Raw genomic sequence first — 22,717 nt, forward strand, 5'->3', positions numbered from 1 at the left:
ATATATATTCGGAGAACCAGTGTGCCACCGAGCTGCGAGGGGAGGACGCAGCCGGAGAAGGACGCAGTGTGGGCGGGTTAACGCACACCGAGGGTGGGGAGGAGGCGGAGGGGGACGCCAGCGTAACGTTCCCACTCAATCTCTCCTTCCTTCTCCACAGAAGAGAAAACAAGGGCACCGCTCCAGTTACACACCGATTCGTCCTCTTCTTTCCCCCCTCCCCAACCAACCAGCTCCTTCCACTACCACCAGGAGCTTCTGGTCTGCTCTAGACGAGGACGTGTGCACGGAGACGAGGCAGAACCGTGAGAAGCGGATGCTGCGAGGCTAAAAAAAAAAAAAAAAAAAGGTTGTGGGTACCGAGCAGGCATCACTGCCGCAGCTGACACGGTAATGTCACCACCTTTTTCTTCATCGTTATCATCATCATCGTAATCATGGTTGCTGCGACATTTCACCTTATTTTAACCAGGCAGCCATTATTGAAGCCTCCTTCTTGCTGTTCGAATGTGTGTCACTATCACGCAGTCATGTCGCATTACAAGTGGGGAGCACATGCATTGCCACGGCCAGGGCCTCCTGGACGTCAATATGTGTTCAGGATGGTAATGCGGTGTAGAATATTGCTTATCAAAAGGGGGTGCAGCATATTGGACCTTCAGTACCCTCATCCCCTCATTCCGCACCATCCTCCCCTGAGTAATCAATTCTCAGCTACGGCCACAATCGGACAAACCACAATTAAAAGGCAGGAAAAGACCCACTTAACACACTCACACGCAGTTTTGTCCATTTATTGCCGTCGCACGCACATTGGCACAATCTGCAAAACTCAGATTTTGCTATTTATAGATACAGTGTGTGTTTTGCTGATATCACATTCCCAAATACAAATATTATCATTTATGTACTTGCAGACGAGAAATATTGTCAAAAGGTCCAGTCCAGCTTTTTTTTTTGCAGATGTTGTGTGTCAAGCAAAGCCAGCATTAAAAAGCAAACCTTTTATTGGGTTTGTGCGTTAACAATAAATATGCTCGTTCCTGCATGTTGTCTTTTTTTGTTTAACCTCCGTGTCTGTTCTTCTGGGGTGCTAATGAGTTGTTGTTGCATGCACCCCTGCCCCCCCTCCCCATCCTACCCACCCTCTACACCTCTGCTCCCCCAGATGGACACAATGAAATGTCTCTCCTTCCTCTTCCTTTGCTTGACTTCCGTTGCCAGTGGCAACAAAGGTCAGTTACTCGTCCGGATCGATATTGACTACTCATGTCGACGTGTTGTGTTGTTTTCAGCTTGTTTTAGACGCGTTGCCGCTGCATTCGTTACACCTGCGCAGTCCTAAAGGAGACCCAATACAAAAATAGAAGACTTAACAAAACTGCGTAGTTGTGATCAAAGTAATTGGACAGTGTATTTATTCCTGAGAGTATGAATCCTTCTTAAAATACTTAAAAACATTTCTTATAATAATCACCTATTAATAAATTCTAAACAAGAATTTATATATTTTTTTGTACAATGTATTTCTTTTTATACAGAAGATATTGTATTACTACTATTAATTTTTAAATAAGTAAATGCAATGTATATACAATTACGTATTGATTTATTTGATTTTTTAGATTAATTTATGCAAAAAACGTTTCTTGTTTTATGTGTTATTTTTTACATATTTTATTTTACACAGTATAAAGTTTAAACTTAAAATTAACTTGATTCACTAATTGTGCTGGTGTACCTAATGAAGTGGCCTACATATACATGTGTGCATTATGTGCAGTTGGTATGATGTTTTCGTTGGATCTTTATTGCTGAATTGCAATTTTTTTTCGGGGGGGGGGGGACGTATACTCTCTAGTATGAGCATTGATTGAGGTTTGTGTGTTTTTCTGTATAACAATACTTCTGAGGTTATATTTGTTTTTAGAATTGCATGGCGGGCCAATCGAATCTGCTCGAGGGCCCGTTTATGACCCCCGTACCTTAGGTTTCCCATCCTTAACTAACGCCCACTGCGGCTATACTGTATCGTCATCCTACCTAATAAAAAGGCCGGCATGATTTTGGCGAGTGTCCGTCATGTGCGTGACTCAATTTCCTCCTCAAACATCAGATTTATCCTCCTCCTATTGCAAATCTGTTCTCCAAAGATCATCCGAGGCGGGGTGGGGGGTGGCGTTGGTGTAGAGAGGGGGCATTGGGGAAAAGACAAGGAACATGATGATGAAGGCAAAGGAGGGAGAGAGGGAAGCAGTGACAGGAGGAGAGGCAGACATGGCCGAAAAAGACGCAGACGAGGAGGGAAGAAGAGGATGTGAGATCAGGTGAGGGAGGGTGAAGACACGTGTGTATGCGTGCGCATGCCGAGCGCCATGCGTGTTGTGGCGAGATCGAGTGACAGAGAGGCGACCGGCGCCAAGCAAAACAGAACGATGGAATGCCTCTCAATCTGTAATCCGGAATGTAATCCACGCGCCTGATGCTCAGATTAATGCGACATGGAGGGAGGAGCTGGCAGAAGAGCGGAGGCGCCACGGTGAGCGAGATAAATGACCAAAAAAGAGAGTGTAGATATAGAGGAGCAGACGTGGCCCGACTGGATAATTGTGACTTTATTTAGCCTCCAGCACCATTTTGAGGCAAGTCGTGCGTACGTACGATATCCAAGACGAGAACCTACAAAAGAAAATAATGCTGACAAACAGGCACTTTTGCAACCTCCTCACTCAGATGAGCATTGGTGTGCGCCTGATTTCCAAAGAGGAAAAGACAGCCAAGAGACAGGCCTACAACAATCCTCGTTTCTTGCTCATTAACTTCGCCTTTGATTTTTTCGCACTGAACATCCAGCGCAAGGATGAATAATGAATTGGCAATTAAAGGTTACATTCACAGGAAACCTGAAGCGCTTGCGTCCTTTCAGTGGGGTATTGTGACGTCGCTGAGCCCAGGCGGGCTGATTGATGAGATAGATGATGAGTGTGTGATTAAAACTTTTACATTTCGTCAAGGGCTTAATTGTCCTACCGGGCAGAAACTGGACAAGGAGAAGTGAAGTGGTGACAATGTGACGGGTATTGTATTTGCTCAACAGTAACCCAATTTGTAAAAACTTGAACATCTTTTCATCCCATTGGGAAAAAAAAAAGAGATTTTTCAGATGATGATGCGGCGCATCAAGACAAACAGAGCAGTCCAGCGACTTGTCACCCATTGTTACTTGCTTATATGTTTTATCGTTTGGCCTTCCCAGCCAATAAGCACAAGCCATGGATCGAGACGGAGTACCAGGGCATCGTGATGGAGAACGACAACACGGTCCTTCTCAACCCGCCACTCTTCGCCTTGGACAAAGACGCGCCGCTCCACTATGCCGGTACCGCCCAACACTACCTCTGCTACCTTACACATTCCTAATTCCAAGAGCGTAGTCATCGCATGTCATGACAAGTTCTCCTCCATGATCAGGTGAAATTTGTGGTTTCCGGGTACACAACGGCCCCTCGGGTTCCGGCTCGGTCCAGTTCGAAGCGGTGGTCCTGGACCGCTCCACCGGCGAGGGTCTAGTGCGCTCCAAGGAGCCGCTAGACTGCGAGAGCCAGCGTGAGCACAGCTTCACCATCCAGGCCTACGACTGCGGCGAGGGGTCCGACGGCGTCAACAGCAAGAAATCCCACAAGTGAGCGCGATGCTCCCGAGGCACATCCGGCCCCGCCCCCTTCCAACGCTGCTTGCCTCCTCAGGGCCACCGTACACGTGCGTGTCAACGACGTCAATGAGTTCTCCCCCGTGTTCGTGGAGCGTCGCTATGAGGCGTCCGTCCCAGAGGGGCGTCTCTTTGACCGCATCGTGCGTGTGGAGGCTCTGGATGCCGACTGCTCCCCGCAGTACAGCCAGATTTGCTTCTACGACATCATCACTCCCAACGTGCCCTTTGCTATTGACAACGATGGTGAGATCTCCAAATAGCGTCTCAAAAGTATGGATTGTAATGAAAACGTGAAAAACATGGAACCATTTTTGTGGTGTGGAACAGATTAACAGATTCATTTCAATGGGAACTATTGATTTGATATCAATTCATTCTTTCTCAAACTTGTAATTACATTTGTAATAACCCCTTCAATTCTCTATATTTTCACGTACAAGTGGAAAAAAAATGGCCTTCCCCTGCCACGTATTAAAGCAAAACGGTGAAAATAGACTAAGCGTGGGCGGACGATTGTGAATTTCTGCATAAACACTGCAGCAGCTGTTCAGGTGATCTCGCTGTCTATTCCCTTGCGTCTTTTTTCTCGTTACCGCAACGGCCGGCCGGCCGGCTGGCTGGCTGACTGACAGACAGACAGCGCCTGCTGTTTTTGTAACACAAAGCAAAGGGAAGGAAGGCCGGCTCACTGTGACTCTGCACAATTTGCCGAGTAGTCCGAGACCCCGCGTTCTGACGTGACATTATTGTCTCTTGCCATTAAAAGCTGCTTTTATTTTTAAGTAGGGACAAATGCTTATCAAGGAAGGAAGTCTGCGCTCGATTCTTTTCCTCATGATCATCCTTCCTTCTTTGTCTGAATCGCCTAGGCAACATCAAGAACACAGAGCCGCTGGATTCCAAGCGTCAGCGCGTTCACACTTTCTGGGTGACCGCCTTCGACTGCGGCAAGAATCGCGCTCAGGCCGACGCTCAGGTGGCGGTCACGGTCAAGCCCTCCTGCAAGCCCGGCTGGATCGGTAAGGCGCTATCATTTTCACCCGCAGATGACATCGCAGTGGGTTGGGAGCTACGTGGGCTGGTTGGTGATGTGAGTCAGCTTGCCTTGAAGGAAGGCTCTGGAAATGCAAATGGTTTAATCATTATTCCAATCATTATTTTTAATACGTAGCATTTCTCAGGGCGGTTTGGATCTGTGTTGTTTTTCAGGTTGGACCAAGCGGGTGGAGTACACACCCGGCTCGGGAAGCATCCCGCTCTTCCCCGCCTTGCACTTGGAGACTTGCGAGGAGACCGTGTGGAACATCCAGGCCACCGTAGAGCTTCAGACCGGCCACATCGGAAAGGGCTGCGACCGAGACAGTTACTCCGACCGTTCCGTGCGACGCCTTTGCGGTGCGTGGATCCGAAAAGCGTGACCCAGCTGTTTCTCTTGAGTCTTTTCTTACACTCTCAGTTGTGGCGTGGCGGACAACAGACATTTTGGGATTCCGAGTTCAACTAACTCAAGTCGCGTGTCAAGACTCGAGTTCCCCACCTCTGGTCTTTATTGGCTCCATTTTATCCAGGCGCCGTTCGGGGTGAAGTCGACCTCCTTCCGCCTCCATCACCCGCAGCCAACTGGACGGCGGCCCTCCCCACCCTCCCTTCCTCGGATTCCTCACTTGTGTTCTCCTTCAACGGGTCCAACCATGTGGCGGTGGTGCCGGACGCGGTGGTCTCGGGGCTGTCCGGCGACCATTTCACCTTGCAGCTATGGATGCGTAGGTGGGGCTCCAACGTCCAGCCAGCTGCTGCTCAGTCCAAAACTGCTCGCAAGGAAGAGGAGACCATCGTGTGCAGCACTGTCAAGAATGGTGAGTTGAAAAAAAAAACATCATTTGAACTTACGAGAATCATGCAAATACTTCCATTTAATCGGCTGACGTTAGCTCCTTTAAAATTTGAAATCAACCGATATTTCAAACATTTCAATTCAATTCAGCCAATTTTTGCCATTTTTTTTCTTCCTATTGTAAAATCTATTAAATGCTAAAGGACAAAGTCTCTGTTCTCTGTAATTCACATCTTTATTGTTGTGAGCGTCAAGGGATCAAGGGACCGGTTTATAGTTCACTACAAACGTGGAATTGTCCACCCTTCACTTTGACGCTTCTCAAGATGGATTTTTGACATTGTTGTCGGCCGGCAAATTGGCCTTTTTCGGACGTTATTTCAGAGCGCTATCCTCCAGCGAATTATCACCGTGAGTGCTCAGCGCGCACTGTTTACGGCCTCAGTGGGCAAGGTGCTCTTGAGGGAGCCACTTAACCTCCAAACACTCCAGTAAAAAAAAAAAAACTGAGAATGCACACGCACCGCGGCCTCTGTGTGAATAATGTCTGAATGTTTGCCCTGAGAAAGAGAGATTGAAAAGAAATGCAAGAAATCCCTTGTCAAGTCAAGTTAAAGTCCCGAGCGCTCTAACCTGCAAATGAATTGCATCTTGCTCTCCACAGACGACTCGTTCTCCCACTACTCGCTCTCCGTGCATGGCTGCCGCCTCTCTCTCTTCTACTGGCCTGACGTCTCGGCTGCACGGCCCGTCAAGTTCCTGTGGAAACTGGAGCAGGTACATGCTCGGGTGGGGTGGGGTGGGGTGGAGTGGGAGAAGGCTTTAGTGGTGGGACTGGGGGATTTTGTTTTGACTGCAGCCACCCGCCCCAGACAGATTGAGGAGGATTACATTAAAGCTGATACAGAGATAAAATAAGATTTGTTTGGATCTCTTTTGTCTTTGTCTGGTACCTGGTTAATGTACACTCCTCTGCTATACCAACTCAAACCGTCAGTGTTTGGCCATCATTTAATGGGATCAATCCTTTAATTAGCTAGCAAAAGGAAGAAAGGGAATCCAGTAAAAAAAGAAATATATATATATATATATATATATATATATATATATATATATATATATATATATATATATATATATATATGTATATATTTATATATATATATATATATATATATATATATATATATATATATATATATATATATATATATATATATATCAAATAAAATAAAAAATAATAATGAAGTATAATGAATAAGTGTTTTTAACGTCTAAAAATATTACATAAATTACAGTCTAAGTAAAATGCAGTATATGAATTAAAAATAATAATAATTAAGTACATTAAAATTAAAAAACACACTTTTCAAAAGTCAGTTGCGCGTTTTAATATATTTTTTGAAATTGTACCCAACACCATTTTGTTACCGCTTTTCCCGTGTTCTCACCAGGTGTGCGACAGCGAGTGGCACCACCTGTCACTCAGCGTCCAGTTCCCCTCGGTGACCCTGTACGTGGACGGCGTAACCTTCGACCCTGCTCTCATCCACGACAATGGCGCCCTGCCCAACCCGGCCCCCCGCCAGAGGATGTCCATCGGCGCCTGCTGGGGTGAGAGCGGATCAAATATTTTTTCTTCAGTCTCGGTCCGGCGTTCGGCGATCACGGATGTAAATCACGGCGTCTGAACTTTTCAGCAAACGCATCTGTGGACTCTCACGGGACGCTTTACATGCTTTGCTTGCTTATGATTTAGCCAATGTGTTTTTGCGTCTTTGAGGGCTAATAATATAACGCAGTCATTAATTATTCAGCTCGGCTTAACAGCATTTTGTCCGGGCCTCTTTTAGCAGCTAAAATGTCTGAATCTCTGGCTACCAATTATCAAGACTAAAAAACAACCAGCGTGCAAGCGGCTGCTTGATAAGATGGAGAAAAACAGACTTCAAAGTTGGAATGAAATCACGCCAAAGAGAGTTCCTCAGAGTCGAGTTCAACCACTTTACTCCACCGGTGGGAACACAGCAAGGAGGCATTTACGCAACACTCATCTAAACATTGGCAGCATCAATCAGAATTTTCCAAATATGAGAATAGAAAAAGTAATGTCTCCTTTGTGACATCGCCACAAATTTTACATTTCCTAAAGGAGCAATTTTATACATTGGCTTCTTATTGAATTCCAATCCTGTGCATGTCAAAATATCCTCCCTCTTAGATTGTTTTTGTTTTTTTTTTTGTTCCTGTATTGTTCATTTTTCATTTCTTGCTGTCACTCTGTGGCCCGCTCAGGCGTCACCTGGCATCTTCATGCATTTTGATGAGTGTTTGTCTTGTTTCTTTTTTTCTCTCGCCCACATTGCTATTCCCTGCAGAGCCGGAGGACAAGCAGAGGGAGGTCGGGAACAACAGCATCCCACAAGGTAAAGAAAAGATTCTGTGAGGGACCGTCAGGGACGCCATTCAGGATTACCTCACACACTCACACACACAAACACACACTCTCATGTTTCTTGTGAATATTCAATCGTGTTTCTTGGGAGTGTGTGTGAGCGAGAAAAAAAATATATAAGTGTGTGTGAAAGCTCTTTGTTGACAATTTTAGTCCTGTATGTCCCTGAAGGTCTCTCATTTGATGTCTGGGTTCGGTTGGCGGTGATGCATTTTGTTTTGGCGTGTGCTCGTGTGATCTCAGTGAAATACGCCGGAGGTTACCACGGCTTGTTGTCGGGGGTAACGGTGCGTCCGGGCAGCGTGGAGCCTCACAGCGTGGTGGAGTGTCTGTATGCCTGCAGGGAGGGCCTGGACTTTGGAGACCTGGAGACGTTGGGGTCCGGGATGAAGGTATTAGGCCCCATAACAATCTGACGGCATGTAAATGAGCAGGGAGGGATAGGATGCCATTTCATATTAGATTTTTTGTTGAGTGTATACACGAAAAAAAAGGTTTTGGCTGAAATATTACAGGGCTCTTATTCATGTAAAAACGTTGGATGTTTCCAGGTGCACGTGAACCCCAGTCAGTCGGCGTTAGTGCTGGAGGGGGACGACATTGAGAGTTTCAACCGCGCCGTGCAGCAGGTGACCTACAGGAACTCCCTCCGCTTCGCCACGCCCGGAGTGCGACCCCTCAAACTCACCACCTCGCTCAGGTAGCCCCCACTGCGTCTTATCACCGCACAACACATTCCGGCGCCGAGCGAGCGAGCGAGCCGACAGACTTATTTCATTTGCAATAACTCGGTGGGGCCAGAAACGCAGCGCGGCTTGCCAAGCTACTATAATAGACTTTTTATTCCCCACTTGGCTGTTGAATCAATAGAAAATGAAGTCAAGCTGAGGGGATGCGCTGTCACGATGCAAACTGTGAAAGTGGAAGCTTTTGTGGTGGAAATGTTACACCGGCAGGCTTTAGCACCTCGAGCACATTAAGTGTCGCTCCGAGGGCCTATCACGCCTCCTCCTCCTCCTTCTACATTGAATCCATCAAACATGAACCTTGCCTCACCGCTGATAAGAGTAAATAATGACGTGGAGAAAAGTATGTATCTTATCTCCCATTTGCTCGCTTCAGCCTCAAAGTCACCTGTGCGAGCTGCAGGGGGCACACTCATTTATTTAGCTCCGCCAAATCCAGGTGATTCAATAGGCGGCCCCCCCATGTCCGCTCAATTATCTTTTCAAATAGCACAAAGATGGGATGATGAAATTTCAAACTCTTGTGAATACCAAGCGGTTGCACAATTGCGGCATGAAATAGCATGTGGGCAAAGCTGCAAGTGGGAGGTAAATGGTTTTGCGATTTTTTCGGCCAAAAACAATACCGGCACTGCACGACATTTACAACCTAAATTAGATTTGTTCCATGAAATTGGATGAAAGTATTCTCAACAGTCTATTCACGGTTTGGATGTACATTTATTTTTTGGTCCAATCAGATTTCAAACCCAATGCGTTGCCATGCCATTCTAATCTGCCCGGGCCCTCCAGAATCAAAATTGCTGGCTGAGGTTCCTAAAACTATTTTATCTTCTTTAACCAAACAGATTTTAAATTGGGAACGTCACACCATTTTCAGGATGGAGGCGGAGCTAGCAAGCTAATTTTTGAATATGCCACAAGCGCTATGATTATTCATGACTTCTCACTAAACTGAATAGTTGGCATGTCATCAAATATCTGTTAAGTGGTCCCATTAGTGTCACATTTGAATGAAATTGAGTCATTCCAGGAGTCTATTTTTGCATATCTCATGTATCTGGTTGAAATAAGAGATGCTGATTTTTTTTTTTTATTATTATTGGATACTTGTAATTTTTTCAGAATATACAATTTACCACTTGAACATTTAGTCAATCATCAGAAATCGCCAAACTCTCCAGTCTTGTGTCTCGGGTAGCGCTCCAGCTTGCTCAAGAGCCACGCAACTTTCTCTCTTGCTTTAGCCGTCGCTTTTAGCCGGTGAAATATTAATTCCCTCTCAGATTAGTGCAGTCCAGTGCATGTATGCGGTGAGCTGCGTATTTATATTTATATTTATACCGGAGCTAGAGCGAGAGCAAAGGAAAAAAGTAGGCCACTGACAAGGCAGATCGCATCAAACTCAAAGCCTGAGCGCAGATTGCGCCTTTCTCTAAAATTAAAATGATTTCCCTTGTGATTGGCTGGCGACCTGTCCGGGGCGGCCCGAGTCAGCCGGCATCGGCTCCAACTCAGTGGGGACCCAAATGAGGGCGCGTCCTATAGAAAATGGATGGATGATTTCCAGGCCAGACGTTTGTGCTGAAAGACTTTGGTCCCAGCGATTCAAGGTCATGACGAGATTGTTTTTGCTTCGGCTCAAGTGCGCCATGGCTTTTCTTTTCTTTCTTTTTTCTTTATATCAGCCCCCCCCTTCCCTTCCTCTCCCTTCTCAACTTATTGCATGTGTGAAGATTAGATTGATTTGGGGCCAGGAAGTCACCCAGATGGCTGAACAGCAGGCCCTTCTGGAGAAGCCGATAGAAGCAGCTGCTCACTCTGATAGCAGAAATGTAACGCACGCATTCACGCGCGCTGTGCTTAATCCGGACTCCAATACCGCCGGGCCGACGTATCACGCAAATGAATAAATATGTTTAAATAACATGACATATGTACGACAATATTTATTATAAACATATTATTTAATAACAAGAGTGCGTCCTGGAATTGAAGGTAAAGCTGATCTCTATGCGCTACCTGGCCGAAATCAGAAGAGGGCGCTTTTGTTACAGGTTTAACATAAATTGCCTCCTAAAGAAGTTTCCAAATCATTTTGCCTGTTTTAAGTGGAAGGCAACACCAAAATTGTTCTGCTAGTCTAAACACGGTACTCTGATTAACATTGTGTTTGTGGAACATGAATTAAGCAGCAAAATCCACAGCTCAGCTCTTTTTCCTGGGTTTGGTCATGTGACATTCGCAAGCTGTGATTGGTCGTTACCTGTGCCTATTTCAGTCCACACCAAGGGGCAAAATGGCCGTCCCCTGTGATGGATTAAAAAAAGATGTATTTTGCTGCTTAATTCATATTCCACAAATACAAATGTCTAGACTAGCGGAGGCACATTATTGTAAGAGAAATGTTGAAGTTGGCTTACTCTTAAATTATGAAGAAATGACTTATAAATGAAGTGTGCTACCTAGCAGTAAGCAGCAGTGGGAGCTTTTGATTTAGACTCATCTAATATGCTAGCTAAAAAAGTAGCGGTGGTCATAAAAATAAATTCATGAACTCATAGTGTTGTTTTTCTTGTTTGTTTTTTTAATCTTGAGTTTGCTATTAAGCAACATGCTAATTCAAGCCCAACTGTTTTTCTGGCTGAAGAAGTAAGGATGGAAATAAAAGTCAGTTAGTTAGCCAAAATAGAGTGAATTGTTTTGTCAGCATTTTGTCAGTTAAGTCATGACAAATTGGTGCCAAAAAGCAGTTTGCATTGGCAACAGCCAACAGAGGGAAATGTTGATTCAGGCTCAAAGTGCTTGCTGGCGAAAGTAGAATAGTTTGTCTCTGAAAATCAATTCATTGATTAATTGCTTCTTGAGCATGTTGTTAGTTAAGACTAGTGTAGTTCTTGCCAGAAAAAGAGGAAGCTGATTATTTGGGCTCAGTTTATTTGCTGGCTAAAGTGGAGAATTACAAGCGTTTTGACTCGGATTAGGATTGTCCCTGAAGGTGTTTATTTTTTTAATGACGTCTTAAAGAGATGAAGGCAAAATGGAGAGCTATTGATCCTGGCAAAATGTATTTACTGGCTAAAAAAGTTGAAGGATTTGCAACCATTTTGTTAGTCTTTCAGGCTCACGTTCTACTTCTCGCCTCCTTGCAGATGTTTCAACGAGGAGAGCTGTCTGTCCCTGAAGCCGTTGGAAGGTTACCTGGTGGTCCTCCAGCCTGATGCTCCTCAGATCTCTCTGTCTGGGGTCGGTCCCCATCTGGCTCGCCCCGCTCCCGACTTCGAAGCCCCACAGGGCGTCCACCTCTTCCCCGAGCTACGGATCGTCTGCTCGCTCACTCACGCCATCAACACGGCTGCGCAGGGGATGGAAGGCGGTGGTGAGTCCAAGAAACAATCCTCTGTCATCTGTCTGCCTTTAAGAACTGATGACGGAAATCTGAACTGCATCATCTAGACACGGGGCTTATGTAATTTTTATGCATGGTTTGGCAGCGCTGATGTCCGATGCCGTGGCCCACACTTTGGACGGCTGCGAGGTTCAACCTCTTGGCGAGGAACTGGACCTGGAGCGGGAGGAGCTCCTGGTTGATATGGATGTCGTGCGAGAGCGGGGCTTGGAGATCATCAACACGACCGCCTACATCGCCATCACAGGTCAATAAAACAATCTACGTCGCATTATGAGTTCACTTGAAAGACGATCCACTTCTAATCCAAGTCTGATAGAGCCTCAGATAATGCATAGAAGGTCATGTGACTCTGTTGTTTTTGCCTTCATCTCACAATTTTTCAAGATTCATTTTTTCAGGTCCATCATTAGTGTTTTTATGGTTCGGTATAAGAGGGGCTGGACTCTCTTCCACTCTGGAGTTGCCCACGGTGAGAGGCGTCGAGCAGGTGTGGGTATACTTATTGCCCCCCGGCTGGGCGCCTGCACATTGGGGTTCACCCCGGTGAACGAGAGGGTAGCCTCCCTCCGCCTTCGGGTGGGGGGACGGGTCCTGACTGTTGTTTGTGTCTATGCACCAAACAGCAGCTCAGAGTACCCACCCTTCTTGGGGTCCCTGGAGGAAGTGCTGGAGAGCGCTCCTTCTGGGGACTCTATCGTTCTACTGGGTGACTTCAATGCTCACGTGGGCAATGACAGTGAGACCTGGAAGGGCGTGATTGGGAGGAACGGCCCCCCTGATCTGAACCCGAGCGGTGTTCTATTGTTGGACTTCTGTGCTCGACACGGATTTTCAATAATGAACACCATGTTCAAACATAAGGGTGTCCATGTGTGCACTTGGCACCAGGACACCCTAGGCCGCAGTTCGATGATCGACTTTGTAGTCGTGTCATCGGATTTGCGGCCGCATGTTTTGGACACTCGGGTGAAGAGAGGGGCGGAGCTGTCAACTGATCACCACCTGGTGGTGGGTTGGCTCCGATGGTGGGGGAAGATGCCGGTCCGACCTGGCAGACCCAAACGCTCTGTGAGGGTCTGCTGGGAACGTCTGGCAGAATCTCCTGTCAGGAAGAGCTTCAACTCCCACCTCCGGCAGAGCTTTTCCCACGTCCCGGGGGAGGCGGGGGACATTGAGTCTGAGTGGACCATGTTCCGCGCCTCCATTGTTGAGGCGGCCGACCGGAGCTGTGGCCGTAAGGTCGTTGGTGCCTGTCGTGGCGGCAACCCCCGAACCCGCTGGTGGACACCGGCGGTAAGGGATGCCGTCAAGCTGAAGAAGGAGTCCTATCGGGCCGTTTTGGCCTGCGGGACTCCGGAGGCAGCTGACAGGTACCGGATGGCCAAGCGGAACGCGGCTTCGGCGGTTGCTGAGGCAAAAACCCGGGCGTGGGAGGAGTTCGGTGAGGCCATGGAGAATGACTTTCGGACGGCTTCGAGGAAATTCTGGTCCACCATCCGGCGTCTCAGGAGGGGGAAGCAGTGCAACGTCAACACTGTTTACAGTGGGGATGGCGTGCTGCTGACCTCGACTCGGGACGTCGTGAGTCGGTGGGGAGAATACTTCGAAGACCTCCTCAATTCCACCTACACGCCTTCCATTGAGGAAGCAGGGCCTAGAGACTCTGAGGCGGATTCTCCAATCTCTGGGGTCGAAGTCACTGAGGTAGTTAAAAAACTCCTCGGTGGCAAGGCCCCGGGGGTGGATGAGATCCGCCCAGAGTTCTTAAAGGCTCTGGATGTTGTGGGGCTGTCATGGCTGACACGCCTCTACAACGTTGCGTGGACATCGGGGACAGTGCCTCTGGATTGGCAGACTGGGGTGGTGGTTCCCCTCTTTAAGAAGGGGGACCGGAGGGTGTGTTCCAATTACAGGGGAATCACACTCCTCAGCCTCCCTGGTAAGGTCTATTCAGGGGTGCTGGAGAGGAGGGTCCGTCGGGAGGTCGAACCTCGGATTCAGGAGGAGCAGTGTGGCTTTCGTCCTGGCCGTGGAACAGTGGACCAGCTCTACACCCTCGGCAGGATCCTCGAGGGTGCATGGGAGTTTGCCCAACCAGTCCACATGTGTTTTGTGGACTTGGAGAAGGCGTTCGACCGTGTCCCTCGGGAGGTTCTGTGGAGGGTGCTACGGGAGTATGGGGTGCCGAGCCAACTGATAAGGGCGGTTCGGTCCCTGTATCACCGATGCCAGAGTCTGGTCCGCATTTCCGGCAGTAAGTCGGATTCGTTCCCAGTGAGGGTTGGACTCCGCCAAGGCTGCCCTTTGTCACCGATTCTGTTCATAATTTTTATGGACAGAATTTCTAGGCGCAGCCGAGGCGTTGAGGGGGTCCGGTTTGGGGACCTCAGCATCGCGTCTCTGCTTTTTGCAGATGACGTGGTGCTGTTGGCTTCTTCAGGCCGTGATCTCCAGCTCTCGCTGGAACCGTTCGCAGCCGAGTGTGAAGCGGTCGGGATGAGGGTCAGCACCTCCAAATCCGAGTCCATGGTCCTCGATCGGAAAAGGGTGGAATGCCCTCTCCGGATCGGGGATGAGATCCTGCCCCAAGTGGAGGAGTTCAAGTATCTTGGAGTCTTGTTCACGAGTGAGGGGAGGATGGAGCGTGAGATCGACAGGCGGATCGGTGCAGCGTCGGCAGTAATGCGGACCCTGTACCGGTCCGTTGTGGTGAAGAGAGAGCTGAGCCAAAAGGCAAAGCTCTCAATTTACCGGTCGATTTACGCTCCTACCCTCACCTATGGTCACGAGCTATGGGTCGTGACCGAAAGAACGAGATCTCGGATACAAGCGGCCGAAATGAGTTTTCTCCGCAGGATGTCCGGGCTCTCCCTTAGAGATAGGGTGAGAAGCTCGGTCATCCGGGAGAGACTCGGAGTAGAGTCGCTACTCCTCCACGTTGAGAGGAGCCAGATGAGGTGGCTCGGGCATCTTATCAGGATGCCTCCTGGACGCCTCCCTGGGGAAGTGTTCCGGGCATGTCCCACCGGTAGGAGACCCCGGGGACGACCCAGGACGCGCTGGAGAGACTATATCTCTCAGCTGGCCTGGGAACGCCTTGGGATCCCCCGGGATGAGCTGGATGAAGTGGCTGGGGAGAGGGAAGTCTGGGAGTCCCTCCTGAAGCTGTTGCCCCCGCGACCCGACCCCGGATAAGCGGAAGAAGATGGATGGATGGATGGATGGTTCGGTATAAACCGTTTCAAGCACAGCCCTGCCACTTTTTCTCTGGCTCTCCAGGCGCTGAATCCATCTCTGTATACGAAGACGTCCTTCGCTCAGTCCGCTACCGCCTGTCCAGGAGCTCCTCCCGCTTCGAGAGACGCTTCCGTCTGTCCTGCTCTGAGATGAACGGCAGATACACCAGCAATGAGTTGACTCTGGAGGTGAGGAGACCTCTCATTCAACTCATTCACTGCCAGCCCAGTTACAATATTTGACGTCTATAGCCGTCACTAGCAGTGTTAATTTCTAATGGAGTTCTTCTTTCCTCTCCTAGGTGAACTTCCTCCACTCCTTGGAGAGTATGTACCACCCATCCCACTTGATGGCTTCCCAGCAACAGTTTCTCCATCAACACGCAGGCGAGCTCAGCGGACATGCCTTGCCCAGTCTACATCGCAACTCAGGTGACATGTTTGCGGCCATTTTTCTTGTGCAAGTGGTCCCGATGTTGTGGTCCACAAGACGGCCATCTTCAGAGCGGATGTGTGATTAGCCATTTTGTGCCGTGTTGTTTGTCAGTGGTCCCCGGAGCCGCCACCATCATCATCATGGTGTGCGTGGGATTCTTGGTCGTCATGGTGATCCTGGGCATTTTCCGCATTCGCTCCATCCACCGCCGCAGCGAGGAGGCCCGCGAGGCCGCCAAGGAGGGTGGCAGCCAGTGGGACGACTCCGCGCTCACCATCATCGTCAACCCCATGGAGGTAAAATCGTCTGCTTGCTTTCTGATGCTGTCCAGAAATGGATTGAATTCAAGATGACCTGTTAGAGATTTGCTCACTCCAACTTATTTTGCAAGAACGAAACAGAAGACAAGCAAGTTCTTTTAGACACCTGCAGGTGGAGAGTCCATTCGTCGCTGTCTGAGGACAGCGATTATCGAATGAAGTCTGAACTCTCCTTCCTGCAAGGGCATATTTATTAGGAAGAACAGAGTGGGGGTGGGAGTGGACAGGTTTGGTGAACCCCCGGCCTCTGATAAGATCAGAGCAGGGGGTGTTTTACACTATAGTGGGAAACAGACTCTGCATTGTGAGGGCCAGACGTGATTGATTCAATTATCACATTGTGAGGGCCAGACGTGATTGATTTAATCATTACAGTCTACATTCCAACATAATCATAGGATCAAACTAACCTGAAAACCCTAACATCTCCCTCCTGATTTATCATATGATTATGCCACCCCAAACAGCAACGATAAGCAAGAAAAAAAACATATATACGTATAATGAAGAAAGTAGAATGGTAAAAATAAAAACAACAAACAATGATAGCAACACTTTCCAGTGAAGATGAGGCATTACCTCAACACCCCAGATCAAACTTATTGTGTAAGCGAAAAACCTGCTGGCCAGATGTTATTAGCAGGAAAATTCTTACACGGCCCCGTCGCCACAGGCGGCCAGAATGCTATGAATAACAAAAAATAAAAAGAAAAACATAGAAACAGTACATCATTGTATCCATCACTTGCGAAGCATTTTCGATGGTCAAATCATCAAGTTTCTGTAAAACATGCTCAACAGAACAGCATCTACGCAATCCACGTGTCATTATCGTCATCACATCCGTCATCTCTAAGAAGTTGTATATGAACTTGGGCTACAGTAGAGGACACAAACTTCGACACAGCAGACTTCAAACATGGGATAACGCAGGTCGTAAACGAGCACAACACCACCAGCACAACAAGCACAGGAGACAGCAATTTCAAAAGCAGTTGCCACCAGTTGCCAGAGAAAAACCACGAAAAGAAATCAAACTGATGTGGGACCTTGTCATTAGACATGGCCTGCTGTAAGTTCTTCAGTGAATTCATGGCGTCGTTGATGTGGGTGTCATTTTCTCCTGGTATGTATGTGCAACAAGAAGTCCCAATGATGTGGCACACACCACCTTGTGCTGCCGTCAACAAGTCCAGAACCATCCTGTTTTGCAAGACCATCAGTCTGATAGCCTGAATCTCTCTATTTTGTCCATCGTTGACTTGCAGCGAGAGATTCACAAAGGATTGAAAACGATAGTTCAGTGTCTCGATGAAGAGCGATAGTTTCCCAACCCCAATCTGAGGGAAGAGCGCAAGGACAACTTTGTCTCCGGCAGACCATACTTTATGGTCCTCTGGAACGTTCACACCCCAGACAGGGTCATGAGGGTCAAAGGTTGTAACTGCTCTGCGTCGGCGTCCAGTAGAGTTACGTGCTCCTGTCAACAAATGGTGTCGTATCCTGTAGGTGTGGTCTGTCACCCACACTGGTGCACACACTCCTGTCCAGTTGGCGGGCAGCATCGGATAAACCTTGTGACCACAAAGCCACCAGCCATTCTGTATGAAGTATGTTCCGTTCGATGGTGTAGCCATGTTGGTTTCGTATGGGTTTTGTGGGGTCCCATGACCAGTCTTCAAAGTTCTCATCATGTGACCATCGTTTACCACGGGCAACATTGTCATTTGGTCTGTTCAGATGAGTCAATAGACCATAGCACGCTCCAACCACAACGCAGCAGAGGATCCATCTGGCATATGGAGCCCCGTTGCTACTAGGATGGCAGAGACACTGGGACATCCCCTCGCCTAGCGGAGTGGGGATCGATGAATTCTTCACCAACATTGAGACGCCTCGCCCTAAACGACAGGGCCCCTTTGTAGTCAGCCTTCCCCACCACTCCGAATTAGGGGTCCAGCACTCTCTGCAACTTGCAGTGGCTGAGGTGAATCCAGCTGGGCCGTTGAGAGATTTTTACTGCCGTGGGAGTAGCAAGCAAAACTTGGAACGGTCCCTCCCACCGCGGGCTGGCCCATTTCTTTCTTTTGATGACCTTGATGTAGACCCAGTCTCCTGGATTGATGGGGTTGTCCACCTGTGAGGAGGAAAGATCAAGCGGCAGTAAATTTGTCTTTGACACAGTTTGAGCGTCCTGATCATATAATCTGCCAAGGACTGCTCATTCATCTGTTGTTTGCAACTCTCGTAGTCAATTGTAGTGCCCATTTAACTGGCAAATAGGAATGTTTGCGGGAAGAGTTTGAACACTTCCTAATGATTCCCTTTAACCAAAAACTATTTATGCAAGCCCTGATCTGTATGTCTTGACCTCTCACATGTTATTGTCATGCTTGCTCAAAAATGTGACTTAGAGTATGGTGCTGTGAATTCTCAATCTCCCCAATGAAATTGGATCCCACCTCGTAGTTCTTATCGTTCTCATGTTCCTGTTAGCCTGCAATTGTCCAAATCAAAAAATTTCTTTTAACTGTCTGTCTTTTGAACCTCTAAATCTCTCGTGTTGCTAACCTATCTACACCAGAACAAAAAATTTACCACAATATAACACCAAATGTATTCGAAAATTCATTGTCATAAAGTGTTGTATTATTACTATCTTCCACTATCTGTCCTACTCACTCCCCCCCTTTTGAGGCTTGGCAACGCCCATGCCTCACACCTTGACAAACTTTTTGGGAGCATGCGGTCTTTACTACATACGATCCCATCATCATTTAATTTGACTTTCTTTCCAAAACGCTTCTCAATTTCTCAGTTCACACATCTTCTACATGTGTTACTGGTTCTCCAGTTTTTTTCTAGTTAATTATCAATCCAAAAGCTACGTGTTTCTTTCTAACATTCAACCTGCTCAAAATCACTCATCAAAGTCGCTCTACTAATTTTCTATAGTAGTCGCCAACAACTTCAACCATTCAACCTTTCATTCAGGCAATCATTCATCAATGCTCATCATATGCATCTCACACAGTCTCCAAAAAGGAGTCTTCCTATCACATTGGTCCCAATTCATCCAAGCTCACCACACAACATTCATATATCATTTTCAACTCAGGTTTCCTGGTAGAACAATCCACCAATTCAAAAAAAACTTAACTAAAACAAACAATTGGCAAATTAATCTGATTTTTTTCTTTGTTTTTAAATTTGAAGAACTCAATCTCTCAGATTTAGCTTGCAATTAGAATTTTGCATCATACAATTAAGAAATCTACTTGCCATGAACTTCTCGTTTTAAAGAAGAGCAGAGCAAGAGATTTACCGTTTTTATTTCCCATATTAATTCTAGTAGTTTTAGGTTATACAATCTCTGTCTCAAAAATATTATTATTATTATTATTATTACTATTATTACTTATTTATTTCTTTGAGGATCCTCAATGCAGGTTTAAATTGACCTTTCAACAAATTACTAGCCTGTTTTTTTTTGCCATGGATCAACGCTAGAACTGCTTTTTAGTCATTTTATCCTACCAGTCACACACTCAATCACACTAACTCCAGCGCTTTTTTAGGCCTCATGGCTCGGACAAACCAAAGCCGTATCTCATAGCTCGGATAAACCAAAGCCGAATCTCATAGCTCGGACAAACCAAAGCCGAATCTCATAGCTCGGACAAACCAAAGCCGTATCTCATAGCTCGGACAAACCAAAGCCGTATCTTTAGCGCTTTAACTTACTTGTCCCCTGGTTCGTTGCACCGCCGGATCCCGTCAATCCACCTCTGTCAGACGAAGGCAGACCTAAGATGCTGGCCCAGCGAAGAATTCTCTTCCCAGGACTTTCTTTTCCAGGTCCTCCTAATGGACGCTGGCTTGTCGACAATGCAGCACGTCCTCCTTCGCCGGTCAGATGGTGGGTATGAGGATCCCGGGTTTCGGCACCAAAATGTTAGAGATTTGCTCACTCCAACTTATTTTGCAAGAACGAAACAGAAGACAAGCAAGTTCTTTTAGACACCTGCAGGTGGAGAGTCCATTCGTCGCTGTCTGAGGACAGCGATTATCGAATGAAGTCTGAACTCTCCTTCCTGCAAGGGCATATTTATTAGGAAGAACAGAGTGGGGGTGGGAGTGGACAGGTTTGGTGAACCCCCGGCCTCTGATAAGATCAGAGCAGGGGGTGTTTTACACTATAGTGGGAAACAGACTCTGCATTGTGAGGGCCAGACGTGATTGATTCAATTATCACATTGTGAGGGCCAGACGTGATTGATTTAATCATTACAGTCTACATTCCAACATAATCATAGGATCAAACTAACCTGAAAACCCTAACATGACCTTTTTGCCATTTTAGTGTAACTATTTTTTCCGTTGACCTTCATGACAAATCAGTTGGCTTGGTATTTAATCCAAATAAAATATTTGCATTTACTTTGGAAAATCATGATCCAACATTTTTGCCTATTTTACGACATGTTAACAAATATTAGAAATGGGTTTTTTTTCTACATAAGTACAATGGTCACCTTTGCTGGAAAAATTCAAGAGTATTTTTCCTTGACATTTTTTTCTCCTTACTAAATTACAACTGATCCAAATTTTAGCTTTCTAACATCGTATTCCTCAGAACACATTTTTCCTTTAAATATGATCAAATCTCATGACTCTTTTCTGCAAGCCCACTTTTGCCACCTCTGCTGTTGTTGCAGTCCTACGAGTCTCGCCTGGGCATGTCCGCCGACACGGAGGGAGACGGCGAGGAAGACGAAGAGGAAGTGGCCGAGTCGCCCGACAACGCCAGCGATGACCAGCGGATCATCTTAAAGAAGGAGGGCAGGGACAGCAACGCCCGTCGCTACTGAGCTGCATGTAACCCCCCAACCTCCCACCACGGAAAGCAACACTTCTATGATCATGTACGGAATGTATACCTGCAAAAACACACCACGCACAACACATTCGATGTAATACTCGACGCCATACGTGACCTATAGCCGACGACGGGCACTCGCTCGTTCTCCACTTTGATGTTCAGCGGCACAATGTATACACTCAAATGTAATTGATCTGCCTGAGCCACGCAAACGATTTGTGGACGTCACAAGATGCTCCTGTTAATAATAACGTGTCTGTATAGTGCGATGCTGGATGAGTGCGGCTGCTTTGTTTCACGAAAAACAAAACGATTGTATTGTATTTTGTTATTGAACACACAATTGAATCCTTGCTCGTACGCGTCGGCGTAGGCTCTGATCTGATCTGATCTCCACATGCCGACACACACGCACAACTTATTAGAGTCAACCGCGAGGTCTGCGCACAAGCTGTCCCCTCCCCTCTTTGCGACACATTCCGTGATCAGCGCTCGGGTTTCGTAAGACTTTCATCTGCAAAGGAGAAATAGGGACACGCTGTTAAGGAAACGAAAGATGACCGCAATATGTCATATTTTTAGAGTATTCTGACAAAATAGTTGGGAAAATGATAGGACAAAATGGCTAAAGAGCAAGTGGTCAATATTATAGGATTTTTTTTTTGTCACTTTCCAAAAATGAATCAGTGATAGTAAGAAAGAAAAACTAACATAACCTACGAGATAATTATTTTTTGTCACCCTGCTGTCCCCGGAATGTCAGCTCAGCTTGGGCGGTTTTGACTGTATTGATTGTAATGAATTTTATGTACATACAATGAGAAATATGATCATTATTATTGTTATGAAATCTTATTATTGCAGCCACTTTTCAGCACACTGGGCAATGGAGCGGATGGTCATTTCCCAGTTTTTGTTCATCACCTATTCCAGCATCGAGAAATCAGTAGGAAAATAATAGTAGTTGTCGTGGTGAGGACGATATCTGGCTTGATGAGTGTGTCTTACTTTTGTGTGTAATAATGTTGTAATTTAACAATTTGTCAGTATAGGAATCACTGAGGAAAAAAATGGGAGGCACATTTGTTGCGATACCTTCAACTGTACATAAATGTGGCATTGCTATCTTTTGCACTCTTCTCCATGATTTTACTTCTTCCATCTGATATTTCATTTCAGTGAATGTACAACTTGTTCTTCCCACCTGCCCCAGCTCCAACACTGACCCCGCCTCCGTGTCTCTTGCCGTCCGTCTGTGTAGCCTATCACTGTGCAGTGCTATAAGAAAAAAAAAATGTCCGTAAATAAAAATAAAGCCTGTTTGTTTTTTTGCGAGTGTGATGTCACAAAAGGGAGTAATCATTGCATTGAAATAACTTATATTATATTGTATTACGCTCACTACTGGATCATTACCTGTAATTACTGATACAGCGTTGATGAGTTACAAAGAGAAAACTGTTGAACAATGTGAGAAAATTCATAATAAAAATAATATATGACGTCTCCACAAGAAGCCATTTTTTCACATCTTGCATGTTTCATTCCGAAATCATAGACATTTAAAAGTGGTTTAGTTGCGTGTTATTATGGTTATGTTTATAATGTACATTGAATTATATAAAATTATTTTCTAGACGTAATCATGAAGTGCAAAATATGGAAAGCAACATTGTACTTTAAT

General features: G+C 46.5%; 1 protein-coding gene across 1 annotated transcript; it reads left to right on the forward strand.

The window, feature by feature from the left end:
* Positions 1-78: 78 nt before the first annotated feature.
* Positions 79-22,539, forward strand: clstn3 (calsyntenin 3). The gene is made up of 19 exons (XM_049731479.1): positions 79-390; positions 1,169-1,235; positions 3,257-3,379; positions 3,472-3,682; positions 3,747-3,955; positions 4,582-4,731; positions 4,922-5,107; positions 5,281-5,568; positions 6,211-6,323; positions 7,001-7,160; positions 7,925-7,972; positions 8,245-8,393; positions 8,553-8,701; positions 11,900-12,126; positions 12,242-12,403; positions 15,439-15,584; positions 15,698-15,827; positions 15,943-16,127; positions 20,870-22,539. The coding sequence occupies exons 2-19, from the start codon at positions 1,169-1,171 to the stop codon at positions 21,020-21,022; spliced, it is 2,856 nt and encodes a 951-aa protein (XP_049587436.1). The 5' UTR covers positions 79-390; the 3' UTR covers positions 21,023-22,539.
* Positions 22,540-22,717: the final 178 nt, after the last annotated feature.

Source organism: Syngnathus scovelli, chromosome 9, assembly GCF_024217435.2.
Source record: "Syngnathus scovelli strain Florida chromosome 9, RoL_Ssco_1.2, whole genome shotgun sequence".
NCBI classification, from domain to species: domain Eukaryota; kingdom Metazoa; phylum Chordata; class Actinopteri; order Syngnathiformes; family Syngnathidae; genus Syngnathus; species Syngnathus scovelli.